Source organism: Xenopus laevis, chromosome 5S (assembly GCF_017654675.1).
Source record: "Xenopus laevis strain J_2021 chromosome 5S, Xenopus_laevis_v10.1, whole genome shotgun sequence".
Classification (NCBI taxonomy): Eukaryota; Metazoa; Chordata; class Amphibia; order Anura; family Pipidae; genus Xenopus; species Xenopus laevis.
Window position 1 is genome coordinate 73,451,915 of NC_054380.1, and position 23,884 is coordinate 73,475,798.

At 38.0% G+C, this 23,884-nt stretch overlaps 1 protein-coding gene across 2 annotated transcripts in view; it reads left to right on the plus strand.

The window, feature by feature from the left end:
• rngtt.S (RNA guanylyltransferase and 5'-phosphatase) overlaps positions 1-23,884 on the plus strand; it is a 157,255-nt gene that overhangs the window by 127,571 nt on the left and 5,800 nt on the right. For both annotated transcript variants that reach the window (XM_041563968.1, NM_001090763.1), the window contains 1 exon segment: positions 10,502-10,568. In XM_041563968.1, the coding sequence (XP_041419902.1) occupies positions 10,502-10,568 (67 nt within the window).

Here is a 23,884-nt window from a genome sequence, read left to right on the forward strand (position 1 = left end):
CTTTAGCTGGTGGCCAGTAGATCTCAAGACAATGTCAACAAACTGAGTCAACAAAGCTTGTCTTAAGCTGGCCATAGATGCAAATATCTGATCGTTCGGATCCTCGAACGATCGGACTTCCCCATCTCCCGACCTGCCACTAACCATTTAGATCAAATAAAGTAACAAATCGTACAAAAGTTATGGCTGACAAAAGCTAGTGACAGTCTCCCACTGAAGACGATCGGCAATACATGCAGAGATATTATCGGCAGCCGACAGAAATCTTTTAACCTGTCTGATCGACCAAACGACCGATCTCCATGGGACGAAAAATGTCGGGACTCTCCACACACAGTCCGAAAATCGTACGATTCTTCGATTCGTGTGTTCGGATCTTTGCGTCTATGGCCAGCTTTAATCACCCCCCTGTTTCATTCTTTTTATTCAAATATTTATTAGGTTAAATTTATATAAGAAATAGTTGTTTGTAAAATATAGCAATATACAATTACTCATAAATCAATATTTAAGTAATATTTTCCACAGAATGCACAAAATGTTTTATTTACTGTAGATTATAATGGGACATCATCATTAAAAGTAGACCTCACATTAGTAAAATATGGGCACTCCTGCTCTAAAACAAAGATGATGTAATTTTAGTTCACACTATGGGGCAAATTTACTTACCTGCGAAAATTCGCCAGTGAGGGCTTCGCGCACATCTCAACACTTTTCCAGGTGTAAATTCGTCTGGATAATGCTAATTCACGAAGATCCGAAGTTGCGCACAGGGTACCGAACGATTGCGAAGTTGCGCTAGCGAAAATACTATCAGCAGTTCCGCTAGCGTTGGCTAATTTGCATACGGCGTGCAGTTAAAGTACAATGGCCGTATATGCTGCATCAAATACATTACACAAGGCCAGGGAACCTTAATAAAATTATAGAGTTGTTATACATGTGCCCACAGTATAGTTTTGGTGCCATATGTTATCAAATGTAGGGGGGAAGGAGGGTACCCCACAAAAATGTTTGATCTTTTTCAGCCTATCACCCTGTAAAAAGGAAAAGACGCCAGCATTTTTTGGGACTTAGAAAAATTTTCAACACAATTTCAAGTAAGTCCTATCTACTCCATTGCACTTCGCCTGGTCTGAGGACTAAAATAAAAAACCTAGTGAATTTGCGTAGTAATGCTCTTTCACCAGAGTGAAAATTCGCCTGGCGTTATAAATGCGAAGTTGCGCCAGAGTCTATCTCCTTCGCTGGCATAATTATGCCATCGACAGAAAGTGCCGAAATGACGTCGCCCGGCGTTTGCCACTTCGGCCTTTAGTAAATTTCCCCTTATGTTGGTAATTGCTTCATTTTCCCAACTACCAGCTAAAGCCCCAAGTAAGTCTATACTATTTCAATTAGTAATAGGGAATAGGGCTGTTTTACCACATCCCATGGGTACTAGTTCTCCTTCCACCCTGTGAATAGAGAGCAGGAGTAGCTGCTTTATGGAATCCAAACATATAGTTGGGTTGAACAGGACTAGTAGAAAGGTGCATAGCATACCAATTCTTAATATTAATTTAAAACATGCATTTACTACTTGGGGCTTTACTTGCTCTTCAAATAGGTCATATGTAATGATACACCTTCCTGTTTAATATTTGAAGGGACATAGCTACCTAACATTTTATTGCTTCATACAAGTGTTATATCTGCTAGCCTAATGTTAATGTATGCTGCAGCAATGCCTATAGAAACTCCAAAAACTTATCTAAAGCAAGATTATATGACAAATATGCCAGGTAATCTATGTTCTGAAAACCATTTCCAATAAATTAATTCTATATATAAATGTAGCACACCAGGGCAAACGGAATATTAAAACGAATATAATTTATCGTATATACTCGAGTATAAGCCAACCAGAGTATAAGCCGAGGTACCTAATTTTACCTACGAAAACTGGGAAAACTTATTGACTCGCGTATAAGCCTAGACACAACTACAGCCCTGTCTCCCAGCAGCGTATATTCCGCCAAATCGACCCCCCCAGCGATCAACCGGACTTCTTTGCAAAGTTGATGGTGACAGAGAATTGCACAACGGATTACTGTTCATTGTGCATTGTCCCACTACCATGTGCAGAGGGTGCTGTGTGATATTGCCATCACTGTTAATCTTTCGTATAACCAACAGAGGGTGCTGTGTGATATTGCCATCACTGTTAATCCTTCATATAACCAACAGAGGGCGCTGTGTGATATTGCAGTCACTGTTATTCTTTCATATAACCAACAGAGGGCGCACTGTTATTCTTTCATATAACCAACAGAGGGTGCTGTGTGATATTGCAGTCACTGTTATTCTTTCATATAACCAACAGATGGCGCTGTGTGATATTGCAGTCACTGTTAATCTTTCATATAACCAACTGAGGGCGCACTGTTATTCTTTCATATAACCAACAGATGGCGCTGTGTGATATTGCAGTCACTGTTATTCTTTCAAATAACCAACAGATGGCGCTGTGTGATATTGCAGTCACTGTTATTCTTTCATATAACCAACAGAGGGTGCACTGTTATTCTTTCATATAACCAACAGATGGCGCTGTGTGATATTGCAGTCACTGTTATTCTTTCATATAACCAACAGAGGGCGCTGTGTGATATTGCAGTCTCTCCCCAAGCAAACTGTTGGTATAGGAATGATTAAAAGTGACTGCAATCTCAGCTACTGCCCACTGACTCGAGTATAAGCCGTGGTAGACTTTTTCAGCACATTTTGGATGCTGAAAAACTTGGCTTATACTTGAGTATATACGGTACCTATAATGTAGGTAAAATCTTTGAAAGGAGCCCCTCATCCTATAATCAAAATATTGAAGACACAGCACTGTGTCAATCAATGGAAAAATACAAATCAGAACACACTACTGCATGTTTAATAAGATTGACAAAATCAATCAATCAACGCCAGTGCACAGTTATCCGGAAAACCCTAGGTCCCGAGTATTCTGGATAACAGGTCCCATACCTGTAATAATAAAACAGTATATTGTACTTGTTGGTAACTATATAGCACACTATGCTAGGTATATTGGTGGCAAATAAATATATTATTTTGTTTGTTTAATGTTAAAATGTTTTTCAGTAAACTTAGGAGTTGGAGATCCAAATTGCATAAAACCCCAGGTCCCAAGCATTCCAGATAATAGATCCCACTTCATAGCTGCTTGTTATAGCTTTTTTTTAATTTCATAGCTGTGAAGTTATTGTACTTTTTTTTTTATCTGTACAGAAATAGTCTTTCTGTTCTGCTATTGCGCCTGTGCTGCAGCAATCCGTTTTATTTTTTCTCATTTCCTGGTCTTCTTAATAACCTCAACGCTTTTTTACTAACATTTCTTTTAGCAACAGTAAGTCTGCCTTGTCAATATATTCATACCATCATATTGGTTTTCCATGGTATCTAAAGTAGTCAGCTCAGATAATTGTTAGAAGGCAGTGCAATCAGCAACTTGTTTTTCATTTTATACAAAATCAGATCACATTCAAATCGAACTATACATCATGAGAAAATGCATTTAGCATTTTTCTCATCTCCTCTCTCTGCCTCTGCTTGCGTTTTTTTCACCCAGCGTACATAAGGCACAAGGGTGCTCCTTTTGTTTCACAATGTTCTTTGTAAATTACATTTCCTTTCATGTAGTCTGTGCAAATATTAAACGTAAAATAAATATTCCTCTGTTCCGCAGGCATTTGCTTTATATACTGCTTGACACTTTCACCAATTAAAGTTTCCACTGGTTTCAATGGTTGTTGACGTTCTAAGGCCATTTTATTGACTTGCTCAGAAAACCTGCCAATCTGATGCTCGGAAAACCGTCTTATGCTCAAGCATAAAAATTTAAATAATACACTGTGAACTATTTCTGCAACATTTCAGTTATGGATCTGTGCATTTTAATACACAACTATCCATTTTATTATCTCGCTGTATTGATGTGTTTATATCTGCAACATTGATTAAAATTTCACACACACCATTAATGTCCCCTCCTATACTGCCCCTTGCACTTTGTAGCACCTTTACCATTATGACGTGGCTGTTGAAAATTAGGCTTGCTGTCAATGTTATTAAAAGGTAACACAGGGAATTTTGTCCCCAAGAATAGTGGCGTTACTAAGCACCACCTTTGCTTCACTGCCAGTTAATTCTTTACACAAGTTATATTAATTTAATTACGTCACCCTCTGTAACACCAGTTGTTTTGGTTTTTTTGTGAAGTCAGAGGTAAAAAAAGCACAATATAATGTCAGCCAACCGTTACCTTTGTAATAGTGCCGCCTTGTTATAAGGTGACTTCACGGAAGATAGCCGTCTGGTAATTTAGATTTTTCTTGATAACAGGTTTCCAGGTAAGGTATCCTGTACATGTATTTTTTAAAACCCGTTTCTGTTAGTGTTATTAATGCACAATTATTATGAAATGGAATGCTTTCCAAATAAAGTTTGGTAAGACGTTGGGTCTAATGGCAGAAGTGCAGCTGGGCAGAAACAAGTCTTAGTCCGTAAAAAGTCTGCATTTTGAAGCATTTCCTTGTTTACATATTGCAAGTCCTTTTCTACATTACACCTAGCTGTGTATGCATAAATGTGATATAAAATGTGATACTGTAGTTTGATTTTAGCATTCTCTTGTGCTCTTATGTTTCAAGAAAACTCAAAACTCAAAAAAGACAAAGTCCATCAAGTTCAACCCCTCCAAATGAAAACCCAGCATCCATACACACATCCCTCTCTACTTTTAATTAAATTATATATAACCATATCTATACTAACTATAGAGCTTAGTATCACAATAGCCTTTGATATTATGTCTGTCCAAAAAACCATCCAAGCCATTCTTAAAGGCATTAACTGAATCAGCCATCACAAAATCACCCGGCAGTGCATTCCACAACCTCACTGTCCTGACTGTGAAGAACCCCCTACGTTGCTTCAAATGAAAGTTCTTTTCTTCTAGTCTAAAGGGGTGGCCTCTGGTACGGTGATACACTTTATGGGTAAAAAGGTCCCCTGCTATTTGTTTATAATGTCCTCTAATGTACTTGTAATGTGTAATCATGTCACCTCGCAAGCGCCTTTTTTCCAGAGAAAACAACCCAAACCTTGAGAGTCTACCCTCATACTGTAATTTAAGTCTTCCATCCCTCTAACCAATTTAGTTGCACGTCTCTGCACTCTCTCCAGCTCATTTATATCCCTCTTAAGGACTGGAGTCCAAAACTGCACTGCATACTCCAGATGAGGCCTTACCAGGGACCTATAAAGAGGCATAATTATGTTTTCATCCCTTGAGTTAATGCCCTTTTTTATGCAAGACAGAACTTTATTTGCTTAAGTAGCAACAGAATGACACTGCCCAGAATTAGGCAACTTGTTATCTACAAAGACCCCTAAATCCTTTTCATTTTAGGGAAACTCCCAACACACTGCCATTTAGTGTATAACTTGCATTTATATTATTTTTGCCAAAGTGCATAACCTTGCATTTATCAACATTGAATCTCATTTTCCAGTTTTCCAATTTAGACAAATCACTCTGCAAAGTGGCAGCATCCTGCATGGAACCTATATTTCTGCACAGTTTAGTATCATCTGCAAAAATAGAAACTACTTTCAATGCCCACCTCCAGGTCACTAATAAACAAGTTGAAAAGCAAGGGACCTAGTACAGAGCCCTGCGGTACTCCACTAACAACACTGGTCCAATTAGAAAATGTTCCATTTACCACCACTCTTTGTAGTCTAGCTTTTAGCCAGTTCTCTATCCAGGTACAAATACTATGTTCCAGGCCAACATTCCTTAATTTAACCAGTAACCTTTTGTGTGGCACTGTATCAAATGCTTTAGCAAAGTCTAAGTAAATCACATCCATGGTAGAATGTTTGTTTTCATCAAATCTGTGTAAAAAGAAACAGATCTGTCTAACAAAGTTAGAAAGGCCATGCCTTCAGAGTCATCTATTTATTAGCTAATCAGTTACCTATGCCTCGGATGGTGGGTCTTGCCTGGTCCCCAAAGAAAATAAAATTATAGGTGAAACCAGTGGCTCAACTATATGAACTATCTTAGTGCACATATGATTAAACCAACCAACAGTGAGAACTTAGACCAGGCCCCTATACTTAAAGGGATTCTGTCACGGTTTACTAAATTACACTGTTTACATTGCAAATAATTAACTCTACCATTTAAAATGTTATTCTTGAACCAACACATTTTTTTAGCTGTAATATTGGTGTGGAGGGAGCCAGATGAAACTGCTTTGAGAGCGCTATTGTTTCTTCCCTTCCCGTGGTATTTACCACCACCTAGGGGCGTGCTCCCTAGACATGAGAATAGCACCTAACCAGGAAAAAGCAGGGTTTCTTCAGTAGAGGTGTCAGGTAGCTGCTAACTAGTTAGCTGCCCATTGTTCTGTTTATACCCTGCTGGGTAGAGATGGGAGGGGGTGATATCACTCCCCCTCGCAAGTCATATGACCTGATGGCACCTGGGAAAGTGACAATATGTCTAGCCCCATGCCGAATTCTGTTTGAGCAGCACTATTAACTAACGCATTTTAAACAGTATCCCCCTTTAAGAGTACCAAGCAGTAGATTTGCATGCAGCTGGGGTATGCAGCAAGGGCATGTGTCTGGTGTTTAAATGATGGGGCTGTATGTTATATAACAATATGTAACATTATTGTCGCAAATCATTGGTAATTTTGTATCATTTTCGTGAAAGATCGCACATTACTGATAAATTCTGTGACCTGTGTTACAACATGTTAAAAACGGAGAAAAAAGATGTAATAAATGGCTCATGGGTATTCATCTCCTGGTCCTCGATTTCTCTGCTGCTCACTAAAGAATCTTTATTGCCGAACTTAACTTCACTGTACACATTAATACTGACAAACTTTATTTTCTTTTATAACTTTTATGCCCTTGTCCTACTTCCAGGGTGGTCTGCAGCAATATTGTGAATGTGTGTGTGTGTGTGTGTGTGTGTATATCTATATATATATATATATATATATGTATATATATATATATATATATATATATATATATATATATATATATATATATATATATATATAAAAATGTTTGGGAAGCCCTCTCAGCTTGCATAATAATTTGCTCCACTTTAAACAATAAAGATAACAGTGGTAGGTCTTTCATTTCCCAGGGACATCTGAGTACTGGGGTGTTTCCTGAACAAAGATTTTTAGTGAAGCAGTATTGAGTTGTATGAAATTAAATCAAATGTGAAAAACTGGCTGTGCAAAAATGTGGGTACACTTGTAATTTTGCTAATTTGAATGCATGTAACTGCTCAATACTGATTACTGGCAACACCAAATTGGTTGGATTATCTCGTTAAGCCTTTAACTTCATAGGCAGGTGTGTGCAATCATGAGAAAAGGTATTTAATGTGGCCAATTGCAAGTTGTGCCTCTGTTTGACTCTCCAGCATAGGATCCTCAAAGCAACTCTCATTTGATCTGAAAACAAAGATTGTTCAGTATCATGGTTTACGGGAAAGCTACAAAAAGCTATCTCAGAGGTTTAAACTGTCAGTTTCAACTGTAAGGAATGTAATCAGGAAATGGAAGGCCACAGGCACAGTTGCTATAAAACATAGGTCATGGTTTACGGGAAAGCTACAAAAAGCTATCTCAGAGGTTTAAACTGTCAGTTTCAACTGTAAGGAATGTAATCAGGAAATGGAAGGCCACAGCCACAGTTGCTATAAAACCTAGGTCTGGCAGGCCAAGAAAAATACGGGAGTGACATATGCAGATGATTGTGAGAATGGTTACAGACAACCCAAAGACCACCTCCAAAGACCTGCAAGAACATCTTGCTGCAGATGGTGTATCTGTACATCGTTCTACAATTCAGCGCAATTTGCACAAGGAACATCTGTATGGCAGGGTGATGAGAAAGAAGCCCTTTCTGCAGTCACGCCACAAACACAGTACCTTGTTGTATGCAAAAGCTCATTTAGACAAGCCACAGTAATTTTGGAACAAAGTGCTTTGGACTGATGAGACAAACATGGATTTATTTGGTCATAACAAAAAGCACTTTGCATGGCAGAAGAAGAACACCGCATTCCGAGAAGAAGCTGTGGGGCTGATTCAGGGACTGGGGCCCTTGTTGTCGAGGGTCGGATGAATTCAACCCAAAATCAACAAATTCTGCAGGATAATGTTTAAGCATCAGTCACAAAGTTGAAGTTAAGCAGGGGTTGGATATTACAATAAAAAAAAAAAAAAAAAATATATATATATATATATATATATATATATATATATATATATATATAATTTTTATTTAGTTTTTTAAATCAAAACACAGTTCCAACAAAAGCCATATTTATTGAGCTATAACAAAAGCAGACTTGTCATAGTAACAAATCCAAAAAGGGGACTTTTATAAACATTGTAGCAGCTGTAAAAATGTAAAAGCCTTTTCACATTATTATTAATAAATCTATTATTAACATTCCCTGTTGTCCAACAGGAATGAAAATCTAGTTATGTATAGACAAATCAATTTGTTTCCCTGTGTTAAAGTGATGGCAGGTATGTTTGATTGATACCAACAAATGTGAGTGAAGCTGGTCTAGCTGCAGGACATCTTATATCTCTGTTCTGCAGGGCATTGCCTTGTTCTCTGCAAAAGAAAATAAGTATTATTACAATGTGAATTCCTAGAAACTAAAGATAGACATGATAAAACCTGAACATAAGACCGGAGTGCTTTTCATATATGTTCATAACTTTGTAAAATAACAGCGTTTTTCTATTGCATAGAATTTAAAATTTGAGAATTTAGTTAGTCAGGCTTCCAATTAAGTTGGCCGTCAGACTTGGCACAAGTAACACAAATGTCTGATGTTGGGCAACCCTGTACATGTCGGTAAAGTACACCTGGCAATTTAATGCCCTGAAAAGTATAAATTTCCCTATTAACCAGGTTCTTCATCTAGAAATCCTGTTGCTATCCATGTAGTTAGCTAGACAGATCAGCAAACGTGATGTGAAATAATATCATACAATCAAACTATGGGATTTCAGTTTTTATGTAATATTTGTTTTCCTGTGTCCTCTACTATTTATCTTCCATTTTGATTTTAAAACTGCTCCCTTGTTAGTATCTTAGTTTTACCTGAGAGCTGTACAATAAAAAAAATGAAATCATTTAAAAAACACAAACTATAAAAAAAAAAAATCATTGGTAATTGTTTTAGAAGTATGTATATTGTATTCAGCAGAAGAACCCATTTAAGAATCAAGTGAAATAAATGGGTTTATTAGGACTGTTGAGCAATCCTTTTGATTCACTGCACATGCTCTGTGCTACTGTCACTTACATGGCAGATCAGAAACCAACACAATTAGCATCAGAATTTATTAAATAGCCCTGTATCATGTATGATTTTTAACTGACCGGCGCGTCGGATCCCCTTGGCGTATCGTAATTCTATCGTTCGGCCATTTCACACCCACTCCTAACAAAATCCAAGATGGGAAACTCCTGTGACAACTTTTTAGTCCTGAATCATTACTACTCTAAAGATTCTATAGTTGTGTTATACAGTAATATACTTAAAAATAGACTTAAATATATTTTAATCATTTGATATAGTAGTTAATCTTACTATCATGATCATTTTTAGAATCATTATAAAATTTCTTAAAATGTTTTTGCTATCATTTTGCTATCTGAGTCATCATTTGTCTGTCTGTCTGCCAAATTAAATTCCATTGGATTGGTAATCTTCAACAGCTATTACTTCTTCAGTTTAGGGCAGTGGTCCCCAACCAGTAGCTCGCGAGCAACATGTTGCTCTCCAACCCCTTGGATGTTGCTCTCAGGGTCCTTAAAGCAGGTGCTTATTTTTGAATTCCAAGCTTGAAAGCAAGTTTTGGTTGCATAAAAACTGAGTATAGTGCCAAGTAGAGACTCCTGTAGGCTACCAGTCCACATAGGGGCTACCAAATAGCCTATCACAGCCCTTATTTTGCACCCCAAGGGACTTTTTTATGCTTGTGTTGCTCCCCAACTCTTTTTGCATTTGAATGTGGCTCACGGGTAAAAAAGGTTGGGGACCCCTGGTTTAGGGAGTGGGAATAAAGTTAGGCTTAGAATTTTGCTGTAGCCACACCGGTTGGTATATAAATCTGCCTGTATCATATAGATTATGTACTATATAGCCATTCAAATTAAGTATCTTCTGTTTATTCTGTTTTATTACAGTTCTCATAACTTATGTATTGTGCATTATTTTAGATTTTTTAAAATATTAATATGTAAAACTGAGCTTCTACTCAATTTCTTCAATTTTTTCTTGTTAATGTTACAACTCTTTTGGTGTACTAATATTTTAGTATTAGAATATTAATATTCTAATTCTATTCTAAGTTCTAATATTTATTTTTACTTTCAGACTTCTGACGCGAAATGTTGGTCTTCTGTATGTTGGAAAATATGACTGTCCTTTCTCTGAAATAAAGGTATGCTTATCTTAAATTACTGAAAAGAGATGCTCTGTGTGGCAGAAATCTTGTATATGAACTAATACTAAAGCAAAATTGATAGGTATAAACCCTCCCAAATAAATAAACAGTGCCAGGATCACAGGTCCAGTATGCACGTACATTCTCACCGTTCTCTGTATTAATGATGGGAAGTGGCTAAAATAGATTCCAGCCAGTACCAATGTACAGCACTGTAGTTCTGCCAGGGAACAGGGACAGCAGAAGAAATAGCTCTACCTTTGAGGATTGATAGTTAGAGGTATCTTTCCCAAGGCAATACTGACCTTAGTGTGAAGGGGCCACAATGAGAAAAGGTATTCAGATTAGTAGTTACTCCCTGAACATTTTTACTAGAGGGGATCACGACTACTCATCGGTAGTCTAAAAACCTGAAAGTCTCCACAGTGGTGCAATTGTCATGCTCTGCCTATAACTTTGCTGCAGTACATTTACCTCAATTAATGTTGTATTAACCTTGTAGCTTTTTGCAAATACACCTTTTGTTGCTATTCCGGTACCTCTGACATCTATTTCACTACTGCAGCAGAGATATGTACTTTCACTACTCTAATCTCCCCCCTCCACACAATGTAACAAGGGCCCAGCTGAGAGAGACTGAATGTTACCAGTTCTTTACACCAATCAAGAGGGAACTAGTCTTCAGTTGGAAAATAGGAGTTTTATTAAGAAAATAAGTATAATTAAGGTCCTTCTTGTGGCCCACTAGTAACTGTAATCTCTTAAATAACTAGGGTCCCTGGGCTGCCTAAGGACATTTTATCGATTGAAGGTCATTAATGATTCTTCCATTATTATGCTTTCATTGATAAAAATGTGAAAATTATTGATGAAAAAACGTTATCAGTGTTGAGTGCATTGTAAGCATCCAAGCTGCCAGTCTAATACTACTACTTACATGTTCTACAAGTTTACCACTGATCTCTGGTATGTTTACATGGAGTTCTATATCATCTATATATTTTTTACTTTATATAATTTATGCTTAACATAAAGCAGTACATAATTTTGATTAGTTATATACAGTGGTGTGAAAAACTATTTGCCCCCTTCCTGATTTCTTATTCTTTTGCATGTTTGTCACACAAAATGTTTCTGATCATCAAACAAATTTAACTATTAGTCAAAGATAACACAAGTAAACACAAAATGCAGTTTTTAAATGAGGGTTTTTATTATTTAGGGAGAAAAGAAATCCAAACCTGTGTGAAAAAGTAATTGCCCCCTGAACCTAATAACTGGTTGGGCCACCCTTAGCAGCAATAACTGCAATCAAGCGTTTGCGATAACTTGCAATGAGTCTTTTACAGCGCTCTGGAGGAATTTTGGTCCACTCATCTTTGCAGAATTGTTGTAATTCAGCTTTATTTGAGGGTTTTCTAGCATGAACCGCCTTTTTAAGGTCATGCCACAACATCTCAATAGGATTCAGGTCAGGACTTTAACTAGGCCACTCCAAAGTCTTCATTTTGTTTTTCTTCAGCCATTCAGAGGTGGATTTGCTGGTGTGTTTTGGGTCATTGTCCTGCTGCAGCACCCAAGATCGCTTCAGCTTGAGTTGACGAACAGATGGCCGGACATTCTCCTTCAGGATTTTTTGGTAGACAGTAGAATTCATGGTTCCATCTATCAAAGCAAGTCTTCCAGGTCCTGAAGCAGCAAAACAACCCCAGACCATCACACTACCACCACCATATTTTACTGTTGGTATGATGTTCTTTTTCTGAAATGCTGTGTTACTTTTACGCCAGATGTAACGGAACGCGCACCTTCCAAAAAGTTCAACTTTTGTCTCGTCGGTCCACAAGGTATTTTCCCAAAAGTCTTGGCAATCATTGAGATGTTTTTTAGCAAAATTGAGACGAGCCTTAAAGGGATCCTGTCATCGGAAAACATGTTTTTTTCAAAGCGCATCAGTTAATAGTGCTACTCCAGCAGAATTCTGCACTGAAATCCATTTCTCAAAGGGGCAAACAGATTTTTTTATATTCAATTTTGAAATCTGACATGGGGCTAGACATTTTGTCAATTTCCCAGCTGCCCCTGGTCATGTGACTTGTGCCTGCACTTTAGGAGAGAAATGCTTTCTGGCAGGCTGCTGTTTTTCCTTCTCAATGTAATGGAAGGAGTCTCCGTGGGACATTGGTTTTTACTATTGAGTGTTGTTCTTAGATCTACCAGGCAGCTGTTATCTTGTGTTAGGGAGCTGCTATCTGGTTACCTTCCCATTGTTCTTTTGTTTGGCTGCTGGGGGGGAAAAGAGAGGGGGGTGATATCACTCCAACTTGCAGTACAGCAGTAAAGAGTGATTGAAGTTTATCAGAGCACAAGTCACATGACTTGGGGCAGCTGGGAAATTGACAATATGTCTAGCCCCATATCAGATTTCAAAAAGGAATATAACAAAATCTGTTTGCTCTTTTGAGAAACGGATTTCAGTGCAGAATTATGCTGGAGTAGCACTATTAACTGATTCATTTTGAAAAAAAAATTTTTTCCCATGACAGTATCCCTTTAATGTTCTTTTTGCTTAAAAGTGGTTTGCGCCTTGGAAATATGCCATGCAGGCCGTTTTTGCCCAGTCTCTTTCTTATGGTGGAGTCGTGAACACTGACCTTAATTGAGGCAAGTGAGGCCTGCAGTTCTTTAGATGTTGTCCTGGGGTCTTTTGTGGCCTCTCGGATGAGTTGTCTCTGCGCTCTTGGGGTAATTTTGGTCGGCCGGTTTGCCACTCCTGGGAAGGTTCACCACTGTTCCATGTTTTTGCCATTTGTGGATAATGGCTCACACTGTGGTTCGCTGGAGTCCCAAAGCTTTAGAAATGGCTTTATAACCTTTGAAATTGAACTCAGGTGTGATAAACCACAGTTAAGTTACTTTTTAACAAGGGGGGCAATCACTTTTTCACACAGGCCCATGTAGATTTGGAGTTTTTTTTCTCCCTTAATAACGTAAACCTTCATTTAAAAACTGCATTTTGTGTTCAATTATGTTATCTTTGACTAATAGTTAACGGTTTTTGATGAGCAGAAACATTTAAGTGTGACAAACATGCAAAAGAATAAGAAATCAGGAAGGGGGAAATAGTTTTTCACACCACTGTATGTTGCACTGACATATTCTGTAGTGCTGTGCAGAGATTAATCATCATTGACATAACTCTCTGCCCCAGTAAAGCTTACACACTGGAGACAAAATATTTAAGAGCATTACATACTATTGAGTGTTTTGTTTATGGTTTTGTCTATGGTTATAGATTCTTTAGATTTAATTGTAGTGGGATATTTCTGTATAGTATTCTGCCCCATATCCAAAATAAAAGGTCTTCTATATTCTTGCTTCTTTACTCTTTTAAATATCCCTCCAAACTTATTGCCATACTTTACCAATGTCCTCCTTCCTCCTTTTTTTTTATTTAAATAGCCACACAAGTTAAACTATATAGGATCCATTTTCTTGAAACCTCTTAGCCAGAAAGTTTCAAATTACAAAAAAGCCTATATCTGCATAGACTCTTTTTCAATCAAATAATGCAATTTTTAAAAAACTATTTCTTATTTCTCTGTATAATAAAACTGTACCTTGTATTTGATCCCAACTAAGATAAAATGAATCCTTACTGAAGGCAAAACAATCCTACTGGGTTTAATTAATGGTTAAATATTTTTTTAGATCCAAATTACCCAAAAAACCCTTATCTGGAAAACCGCAGGACCAGAGCATACTGAATAATAAGTCCCATATCTGTACACTGCAGTTAATGACAATATTATTAGGTACCCTTTATTTTTAGGCCTGGATGCTCCAAGCACTGTCCAGTAGTCACTATTAACACAATATATATGGTCTTGTGAAAGGTGTCTGGAAAGTGCCAGATTCAGTTTTCTCGAGGGTGATGTCTCTGCATTATGTAACTTTTGTATACTCGTGTATAGTACACGCTTGGACACTTTCAGCCTATTGTAAACTGATGAGTCAAGATTTGGTTATATTCTTATTACACGTAATTGAAAATCTACCTCTCAACGGCAACCATTAAGCATAAATATATATTTGCTTTTCTAGGGAAAGATTGGGTGCATTCATTTTCATTTTTAATCAAGAAATTCATTTTCAATTAGCTCTCTGCAAACCCGCTTTTGATGCTTAACTAATATTCCTGCAAATTCATATTTTATGATCTGCTCAGGTTCACTTTTGATCTTCTGGGAATGGCTATAGTTAATTATTCTTTTAACATCATTATGCTTAATTAGACTACATTTATTGAATGCCCTCACAACATTCAGAGTGGCTGTCTATATGATAAACAGCTGCGGTTGATGCTAGGATTTACTTGGTACTATTTCTGCTTTTTTTGTAAGTTTAATTCTGCTAGTGAGTAATAGCTGGATACAGATCAGTGCATGACTAATGGATGACAATGCCTACCCCTATTCACAACCTGTTCTATATGGAGTGTGACTATCTTTAGCATGATTCTGCTCCTGACTATACCTTTCTACTCTGACACGTTTAAAACCATTATTCCATTTTTCGTTTAAACAAAAAATGACAGTAACAATGATAGGCTAAGAAATTTTGCAGCTTAATAAGCATTCTAGTTACAGTCTCTTCTGGTTCCAAAACCAAGCGTATTATTTTTAGAAGTGGGAAGTGATAAATTCTTACGCAGTATTTCTAACAGCCTACACAGTTGCTGACTACTATAGACCAGGTTCTAGGGTGCAAGCCAAATTCATTCCATGTTTTTATGCTGTGCGTTGGTGATTTATCTCATACTTGTGTTTATAATGAGTTATAATTACCATATTAGTTTTATGACATGGTGTTTCCATGTTTTCTATCTCACTAATGTGAAAAAGCACGCCTACTCGGCTATTAATAACGTTTCCTTTATATTCATTTTCCTAAGATTTTAGTATTTGCCTTTCTAATAATACATTCTGTGTACTTATAATCCAGAAGTGTGGGGGCACACGCCGTCACTGCAGCTCAGTATGCGAGTCTCCAAGCCTGTGGTCAGAACAATTTGTCCGGAACCGCTCTGGCTGCGGTCGTGCAAATGCTGAGCAAACTAGTGGACAGCATAATCACACAGGACGCGGGGAAACCAAGCTTGATTAAAACGAAGAAACTTTATTGGTAATCCTAAAACACACCATGTGCCCAGGCAGGGGAAAAGCTTAACGCTTAAGTAAATCAGCCCTAGGTTGTTGCAGTGTGATTATGTATGTATGTATAACTTTATTTGTAAAGCGCTGTTAAGGAGCCGCAGCGCTGTACAGTACTTAAAAGTACAATATATATAAGTATACATTGGGGAGACAAATCACATAATAAATATACACAGAATCAAAGGACAAGGAGCTTAAGTGCTATGTGGTAATAGACATAGTGGGAAGGAGGGTCCTGCCCCATAGTGGATGGGAGGCTAACATACAGGTACAAATTGGAGATAAAAAGTGCACATGGTAAGGCATAGTCAGTAGGCACATGACTAAGCTAATGTTCTAGTGATCCAAAAGGTAGGCTCTTAGTTTTTTCTTGAGGAGATTGAGAGAGTGTTCCTTACGGAGGAATTCAGGGATGGAATTCCAGAGGTAAGGAGCAGCAAGATAGAAGGGTTTGAGACGAGAGGTGGAAGTGGATGGTGTGAAGAGTGTATTGTAGTACTGTTGTTTAGCCTGGGATAGGGCAGTGCCAAGGCAGGCCATGAGAAATTTATAGTTTAGGAAATCCACTTTTGTGCTCTGCCACTCGTGTACAGGACTGCAGAAATCGCTTCTGGACGTTCATCCAGGGATGGGGATTGAGGGCTCGACTGTGTTGTGGCTGCAGAGGGGCATGGGTCTTGATAGCAGCAGACAGAACCGAGTTGTAGGTATTTACCAGTGAATCAGGATCAGAGGAAGTAGTGATGGAGGAGAAGCTAGAACTGAGAGAGTCAGATAGAGCAGTTACATCAACAGCACGAGTGTTGCGAACCAGAATGTTGGTTGAGGGTTAGCAGAGGGGGGAGTGTGCGAGATAGAAAAAGAGATAAGATGGTGATCAGAGAGAGGAAAAGGATCAATGTTAAATGTAGAAAGTTTTAGGTTTTTGGTAAAGACAAGATCTATGCAGTGACCATCCTTATGGGTAGGTGTATTTGTCCACTGCTGGAGATCAAAGGAGGTGGTTAAATGGAGAAAACGTGATGAGCCGTTTTCCCCCATAATATGCAATTTTAACTTAAAGTATTACTGACTACTCTTCAAAACACTGACATTAAGGCTTAGTCAACACCAGGCGATTCGGGGAGATTTAGCGCCTGGCGACTATCGCCTCTTCTTTGAGGCGACTAATCTTCCCGAACCGCTTCCTCTTCTCCTGCTGTAATGAGTCACCTGCGTTATGACACACGCAACTTCGGAAAATTAAGCGCTGTGTGTGTCAAAGAAGAGGTGATTAGTCGCCAGGGCGCTAAATCTCCCCCTGAATCGCCTGGTGTGGACTAAGCCTAAAAGTTCCCATTACGTCATGTTGATCATTTTTTACTAATAGTTTTGCTTTTGTAAATGTTACTTGACGTTCCTAAACCTGACTGTTTTGCCAACCTGACTGTCCCTTCACAACCTATCAGTTACTAATGCTAATGGACTGCTGCTACACAAGTATGGCAGCCCCTCATAGACAACACAGAAAATGAAAAAGCATTGGGCAAATCCTTTTATGGCAACATTGTAAATAAACAGTGTTGTAATAGATGTTAAAAAGGTTTAATTTCTGGTGTCAGTATATGTTTAACAATCAACTGACGTACAAATACACACAGAGTCTATATACCAGGCACCCTGCTTAGGACATATTCTCTGGTGCTCCGTATTACAGTTATGGAACCTATTATCCAGAAGGATTGGGACCTGGGGATTTCTGTATAAGGGATCTCCATATTTTAAGTCTACTAAAAATTATTTCAACATTAAATAAACCCAGTTGTTTTGCCTCCTGTAAGGATTAATTGTGTCTTAGGTTGGCTCGAGTACAAGTCACAGTTTTATAATTACAGAGAAAAAGGAAATCATTTTTAATATTGTGAATTATTTGATTAAAATTGTACCCATACTTTCCGGTCTCTTTTAACCAGATCCCTCAAGATCTTGAACCAAATAAAATTATAATCTTATTTAAAAAAAACCCATAAACAATAACAAATAACAATTGTTGTAGAGGTATGGGACCTGTTATCCAAAATGCTTGGGACCTGGGGTTTTCTGGATAAGGGGTCCTCTTTAATGTGTACGCCGTCATATAAAGTCACCTAAAAATTATTTAAAAATTAATTAAACCAGTGATATTATTTTGCCTTCAATAAGGATTCATTTTATCTTAGTTGGGATCAAGTACAAGGTCCTGTTTTCTAATTACAGTGAAAATTAAAATATGAATTCCTTCATTAAATTTAGTCTATATCAGATAACCTTCCTGCATTTTGGAGCTTTCTGTATAATGGCCCCTATTATCCATACCATTAGTTACAAGGTATTTTCTTATTATTCCTGAGGAACAGTAAATATGGTGAGAAACATTACATTTGTGTTTCTACAATACAAGAGAATAGCACTGTTAAAATAATTATTTTCACATACATTAATTTTGCTTTGAAATAATAAACCATTAAAAAAAGATTCCCAATAGGAAAAAGTGCAACAAGTAAGTCCAGCATACCTGCTACCAACACGTTGATCCTTGAAACAGTAACAAAATAGCCAGTATCTTGCCTTAAGGCTGATGGTATGCAGGACCTTAAGGCTGATGGTATGCAGGACCTTCTCATTTGATATATTTGAGCCAAATAGAGAAGCGAGTCCGAAGAGGACACCAGACATCAAGAGCCACAGGATTACAGGAGGGCCCCTATAGACAGGCATCGCATAAAAACACGGAGTCAACCAGGAGCGGTGGATGCCAGGGGTTTAGAACGGAACAAAAAGAATCACAGCAACAAAGATCATTAACCCTCGAAGGGGAGCATATAATGGAGGTTCCATCCTGTAATGTGATAAATTTGTTCAGGCACATGTTGATTGATAATGAAAAGAGAGTTCTAAATTATGGTTTGAATTTTGTTCCGGACCGCTGTATGCAAACTTTTGATACTATTCTTGAGATTAAGAACTTTGTTCGCAAACTAACTCTAAAGAGACATTTTAATACTACTCCTGAATTGATTGATTCACAGTTGGGTCTTCTTAATAGTGTTGGCGAGGTTCGAAGTTTACACACCCAGTTGGATCCGATCATGGGTGACTATACTGATCAGGCCAGTGTTGATGATAGGTTTTCTTTTGATGATCTATGTGCTTTGAATGTCATGGAGGATTTAATGCTGGATTCTACTGAACTGGCAGACTCCATTGTCCAGGCCCGGACTGGTAATTTACCCTTTCGGGCAAATGCCCGAGGGGCCGCTCAATACTGTGTTCAAGTGGGCCGCCCGCCGCCTTATTAGATGCGGCACTACTCTTGTCTGCTATGCCACCTAATTAGCTTATCTTTCAGAATCCGTGACATGCCGTCTGCTTTACGAGTACGGCAAGCATGTAAGGACAGAGGGAGGAGGGAGGGCTGAAGAGGCAGACCGGGGGTGGAGACTGAGCAACGAGGGCTGAGACTGAAAGAAGTTTTGCGGGCAGCAGAGAGATCTGAATGCAGCCTCTTCCGATATGTGAGTATCACATGCTGAGAGCCGGCATACTACTCCTGATGCTGTCTTAAAATGCGTGTCTTCCACGTAGTCCTGTCAAGGCTGTCATCCCTCTGTGCTTGTATCCTCCCCCACTCTCTGGCATTAACCTCATACAGCCTCCTCCCATCTCACTGCTATCTATTAAGGAGGGAGCATATAAGCAGGATACACCAGGGTTACACAGGGCTCAGTTTATTGGGGTGTACAAGCAATGCATCTTGGGGAAAGTGGATTTGCAGCACTAAGGAAAGGGGGGATAGTGTAGGTAAGTGCTGCACAGAGTGTATATGGGGGGATGGGAGGTGTATATCAGGGTACAGGGGGATAGTGTAGGTAAGTGCAGCACAGAGCAGGGACCTCAATTCTGGGATGGCAGTGAATGTGATCTACTTAGACTTGCGAAAACATTTGATATAATGCCACACATTAGGTTACTGGTTAAATTAAGGATGTTGGCCTGGAACATGGAACTCTTGTATTATAAGGGATAATGTACCCCCTACTGTAAATAAGGATATTAGAAGTCACTGAGGGGTTGTTCTGTGACCATATAAAGGCACAAGGCTGCAGGCTGAGTTATACAGGGAACTTGTAGTATCACTCATGTATTAAAACGCTAACGAATCCATCGTAGTGAAAAATGCTGATAAGGGGGGTTCAGTGGTTGTCCTGGACTCAGATTATTATATATCTGAGGCTATGAGACAATTACAGGATGTTGACACATATGAGTTTCTTGATAATGATCCCACGGGCAGGTTTAGCCTTTTACTATCTGACCTTTTGGACTGGGCGAAAAATGAATCGATATTAACTGAGAAGGAATTTGTATATTTGAATTGTTCCACTCCACGTATTCCCATTTTCCATTGGCTACCAAAAGTTCACAAGAGTATAAGTAATGTACAGGGCCGACCTATCGTTTCTGGCATTGGCTCTCTCAGTGAGCATTTATCAGAATATGTGGATCATCTCCTGCTTCCCATTGTTTTGAACTTACATAGTTACCTCAGGGACAGCACGGATTGCATTAATAAAATTAGTGATGTATTTTGGAAATCATCCTTCCTGTGGGTCACTATGGACGTGGCTGCCCTGTACTCTTCCATAGACCATGTACGAGGAGCTTTAGCCATCGAGTTTTGGTTGTCATTCTTGTCTCTATTCAGGAGTCCAAAATGATTTCATATTACGTGCTCTTGATTACTTGTTGAATACCAATTATTTTATGTTCAATGGCTCCTACTACCTCCAGAGGAGAGGAGCAGCGATGGGTGCACGGTTTGCCCCCTCGTACGCGAATCTCTTTATGGGATGGTGAGAGCGTTTGTTCATATATGGTGATAACAACCCCTTCCGCGGGCATATTGTACAATATTTTCATTATATCGACGATTTGATCTTAATTTGTGTCTTCGCAGGATCTGTACCTCATGGGACTCCTTTAACCATCAAGCCATGTTATTAAGGGATCGGTTCACCGAGAGGGGATACCCATTTTGGGATATCAAGAGGGCTTATGATAGAGCTGTCGTGAAGATCTTTTGAAAGTTAAGAGCACTCATAAAAACAAAATTGTTGATAGAAGTAGTCATAGAACCCAGTCGGCGAACAGGAAGGAGTAATGTGAATAATGACTTCCCTCGTATTATCACCACTTACTCTCGTGACAGTCATTTTGTTCGCAAAACTGTTCTAAAGTATTGGAAAATCCTGGCACAGGATCCTAACCTCAAAGATATATTGCCACCCCAACCATGTTTCACGTATAAAAGAGGGTCTAGTTTAGGTTCTACTATAGCCCCTAGTTTATTTACTGACTCTAAGCCCCACAGGCAAACACATTGGTTGGATGTTAAAGGCTGTTATAGATGTGGTGTCTCCTGCTTGTAAGTTTATGAATACTTCCAAAGAATTTGACGGTAAAAATAGCCCTAGACATTTTAAGATTGATTTCTATGCTAATTGTGGAACTAAGAATGTCATTTATCTCATCACTTGCCAGTGTGGTTTACAATATATAGGTAAAATGATAAGACCTATAAGGAAGCGAATATCTGAACATTTAAACTGTGTGGCTCGACATGATTCTAGTTCTGCAGTTGCTAAACATGTATTGGAATACCACAACGGTGATTTTTGTCTTTCCTTTCAAATCATAGATAGGGTTGTTCCTGGAGCTCGCAAGGGTGATATTGAGACCTCACTACTCAGAAAAGAGGCTTTTTGGATTTATAAGTTATGTACAGTTGCACCTAGGGGATTAAATAGAGAGTGGGAACTTAACTGGTTTGTGGAGTATCTGTCATTTTCAAGATCGATTTTGATCATTTGTAAGCGTTGTTAATTTCATACCACCAGTATCCGGTTGTATATTGATCAATCAGGTCTTTAATATATAATGATTAATAATATTTAATACGTGGTTTTTATCATTACACATGTATTTAGTATTTAATATTTAATGTACATTGAATCTTTCTTTCTTACTATAATAGGAAGTGTTCTTTCTCATTATATATTTTATATGCCAGCACTTGCCTTCCTTGAATTGACATTTAAATTGATACAAATAATATCAGACTTTGTCACTCAAACCAATTGCAACTATAATATTGATATACAATGTATCATATGAGATATTTTTCTCTCAGTGAGTACTTTTGCAATTTTTGAGTCCCTTTGTTATTATAATAGTTTATTTCTGTTATATTATTATTTAGAATTTTTGATTTATTAAGGTTATTGCCCGAAATGCCATTCAATGCTCTTTATGTTATCATATGTATGGTAAGATTTGGCTTACACGCATTTACCGTGACGTTTTAATTGGTGCGTCTATTCTTTTATTGGTGGTGGTTATAAATGTGCTCTTTGAAGGGAGGTGCTTGAGCTTCTCATGAAGTGACGTATTAGTCACGAAACGCGTCAAGCTACTCTCCCTGCCCGCTTGTACACATGGTTTTAATTTGGATCAATAAAGACGAATTTTTACCCTATATTTGGTTCCACTCTGGATGAATTGTTTCCCGGTTGCCACCTGTTCGTTTGTACTCCATGAGATGTGTTGCCAAATAGAGAAGCCCCTGATTGGGGCTGTCAGATGTTTACCATCCAAGAGAGTATAGAGAAGCAGGGGTGGTTCCAGGCACTCCTCCAGCTGAAAAAACACCGTGTCCCATCAGCCTAAACATGACCATCTGGAAAAAAATGAGTTTTTACTATAAAACAATATGTATTGTTTAATAAATGAATTAAATTACCATTGAAGCTATTTTGAAAAGATAAATATATTTTTAAGCAATTGCTCAAGGGGATGTATTTATTCCTTACAGTAACTTCCTTAAAGGGGACCTGTCACCAGAAAAAATAATTCAGAATCCTATTTTATCACATTAGTCAAGCAAAATGAACTTTAATTACACTATATAAATTATTTGAATCTTGTTTCCTTCAGTCTGGAAATTCATAATTATAGTAAGCAGGCAGGAGCCATTTTGTGGACACTGTTATTAAGGCAAGCCTTGCATCATCTCAAAATCTTGTTTGTGCACCAGAATGGGGGACCCGATGTCCACCCCCCATGCCCTGGCTACACAATTAAACAGTGAAGAGAATACCTAAGACATAGAGGAGGGGCAGACAATATTTGATTGGCTTTAAATGAGCTTACAACAGCTATGAATTCTTTAATAAAAATAGAAATTGGATTTCATGTTTAATTTGAAAAGGACTTTTATTATACAGATGTATAATCTGGGGGCATAAGAAAATGTAATGGGATGGTGTCATCTATTTACAGTCTTTTTTTTTTTTTTACATCCTTTTTTTTTTTCTTGCTCATCTCATAGCACTCATTTGAAAGGAGATTTCAAAGTAATAAACTTTTATACTAGCGTCCCATTAAATTCGATTTGGTGATTACATTATTCCTCATGTTCATCATTATTTGAGTGCATTTACTTTATTTCCCTTTTTTTTTTTTTTTTAATACACTGGTTGTGGACAATTACTTATTCAGGAACAGCTCTCATTTATTTTCTATATTATTGCACACACAATGCATGTTTTGTTTTATTTTGTCAAGGATTCACTTGAAAGGCTTTCTAAAGGTCAAAGAGCCACTTGTTACCAGAAAGTAATTGCCTATTGTCATTAATGCATTATTCTTATTTCACATATTGAGTACATCAAGCCCACAGCATATGTATTTCTGTTTATTAATACATTTAATTGGTTTACATCAACACATCCTTAAAGCACTCCACTGTTTTCAGTGGAGATAGCTGTAATGATTTTAGCGATGTTAATTGGCTACAGAAGCCTTTAAGCAAAAAACATTTTTGAACAGAGGGCTAAAGTGAAGGGGACATGGGATCACATCTAAAATGGGCCATTTGTGGTTAGCTTATTTCTCATATTTATGTGCAGTCACTAGAAAGTTAAGTGACGCTGATTTTATGAAAACCAGAGACGGTTGTACCCTACTTTGTAGCACCCTGAAATATATCAAAGATAAGTTAATCTGTTACAGAGGATCAAG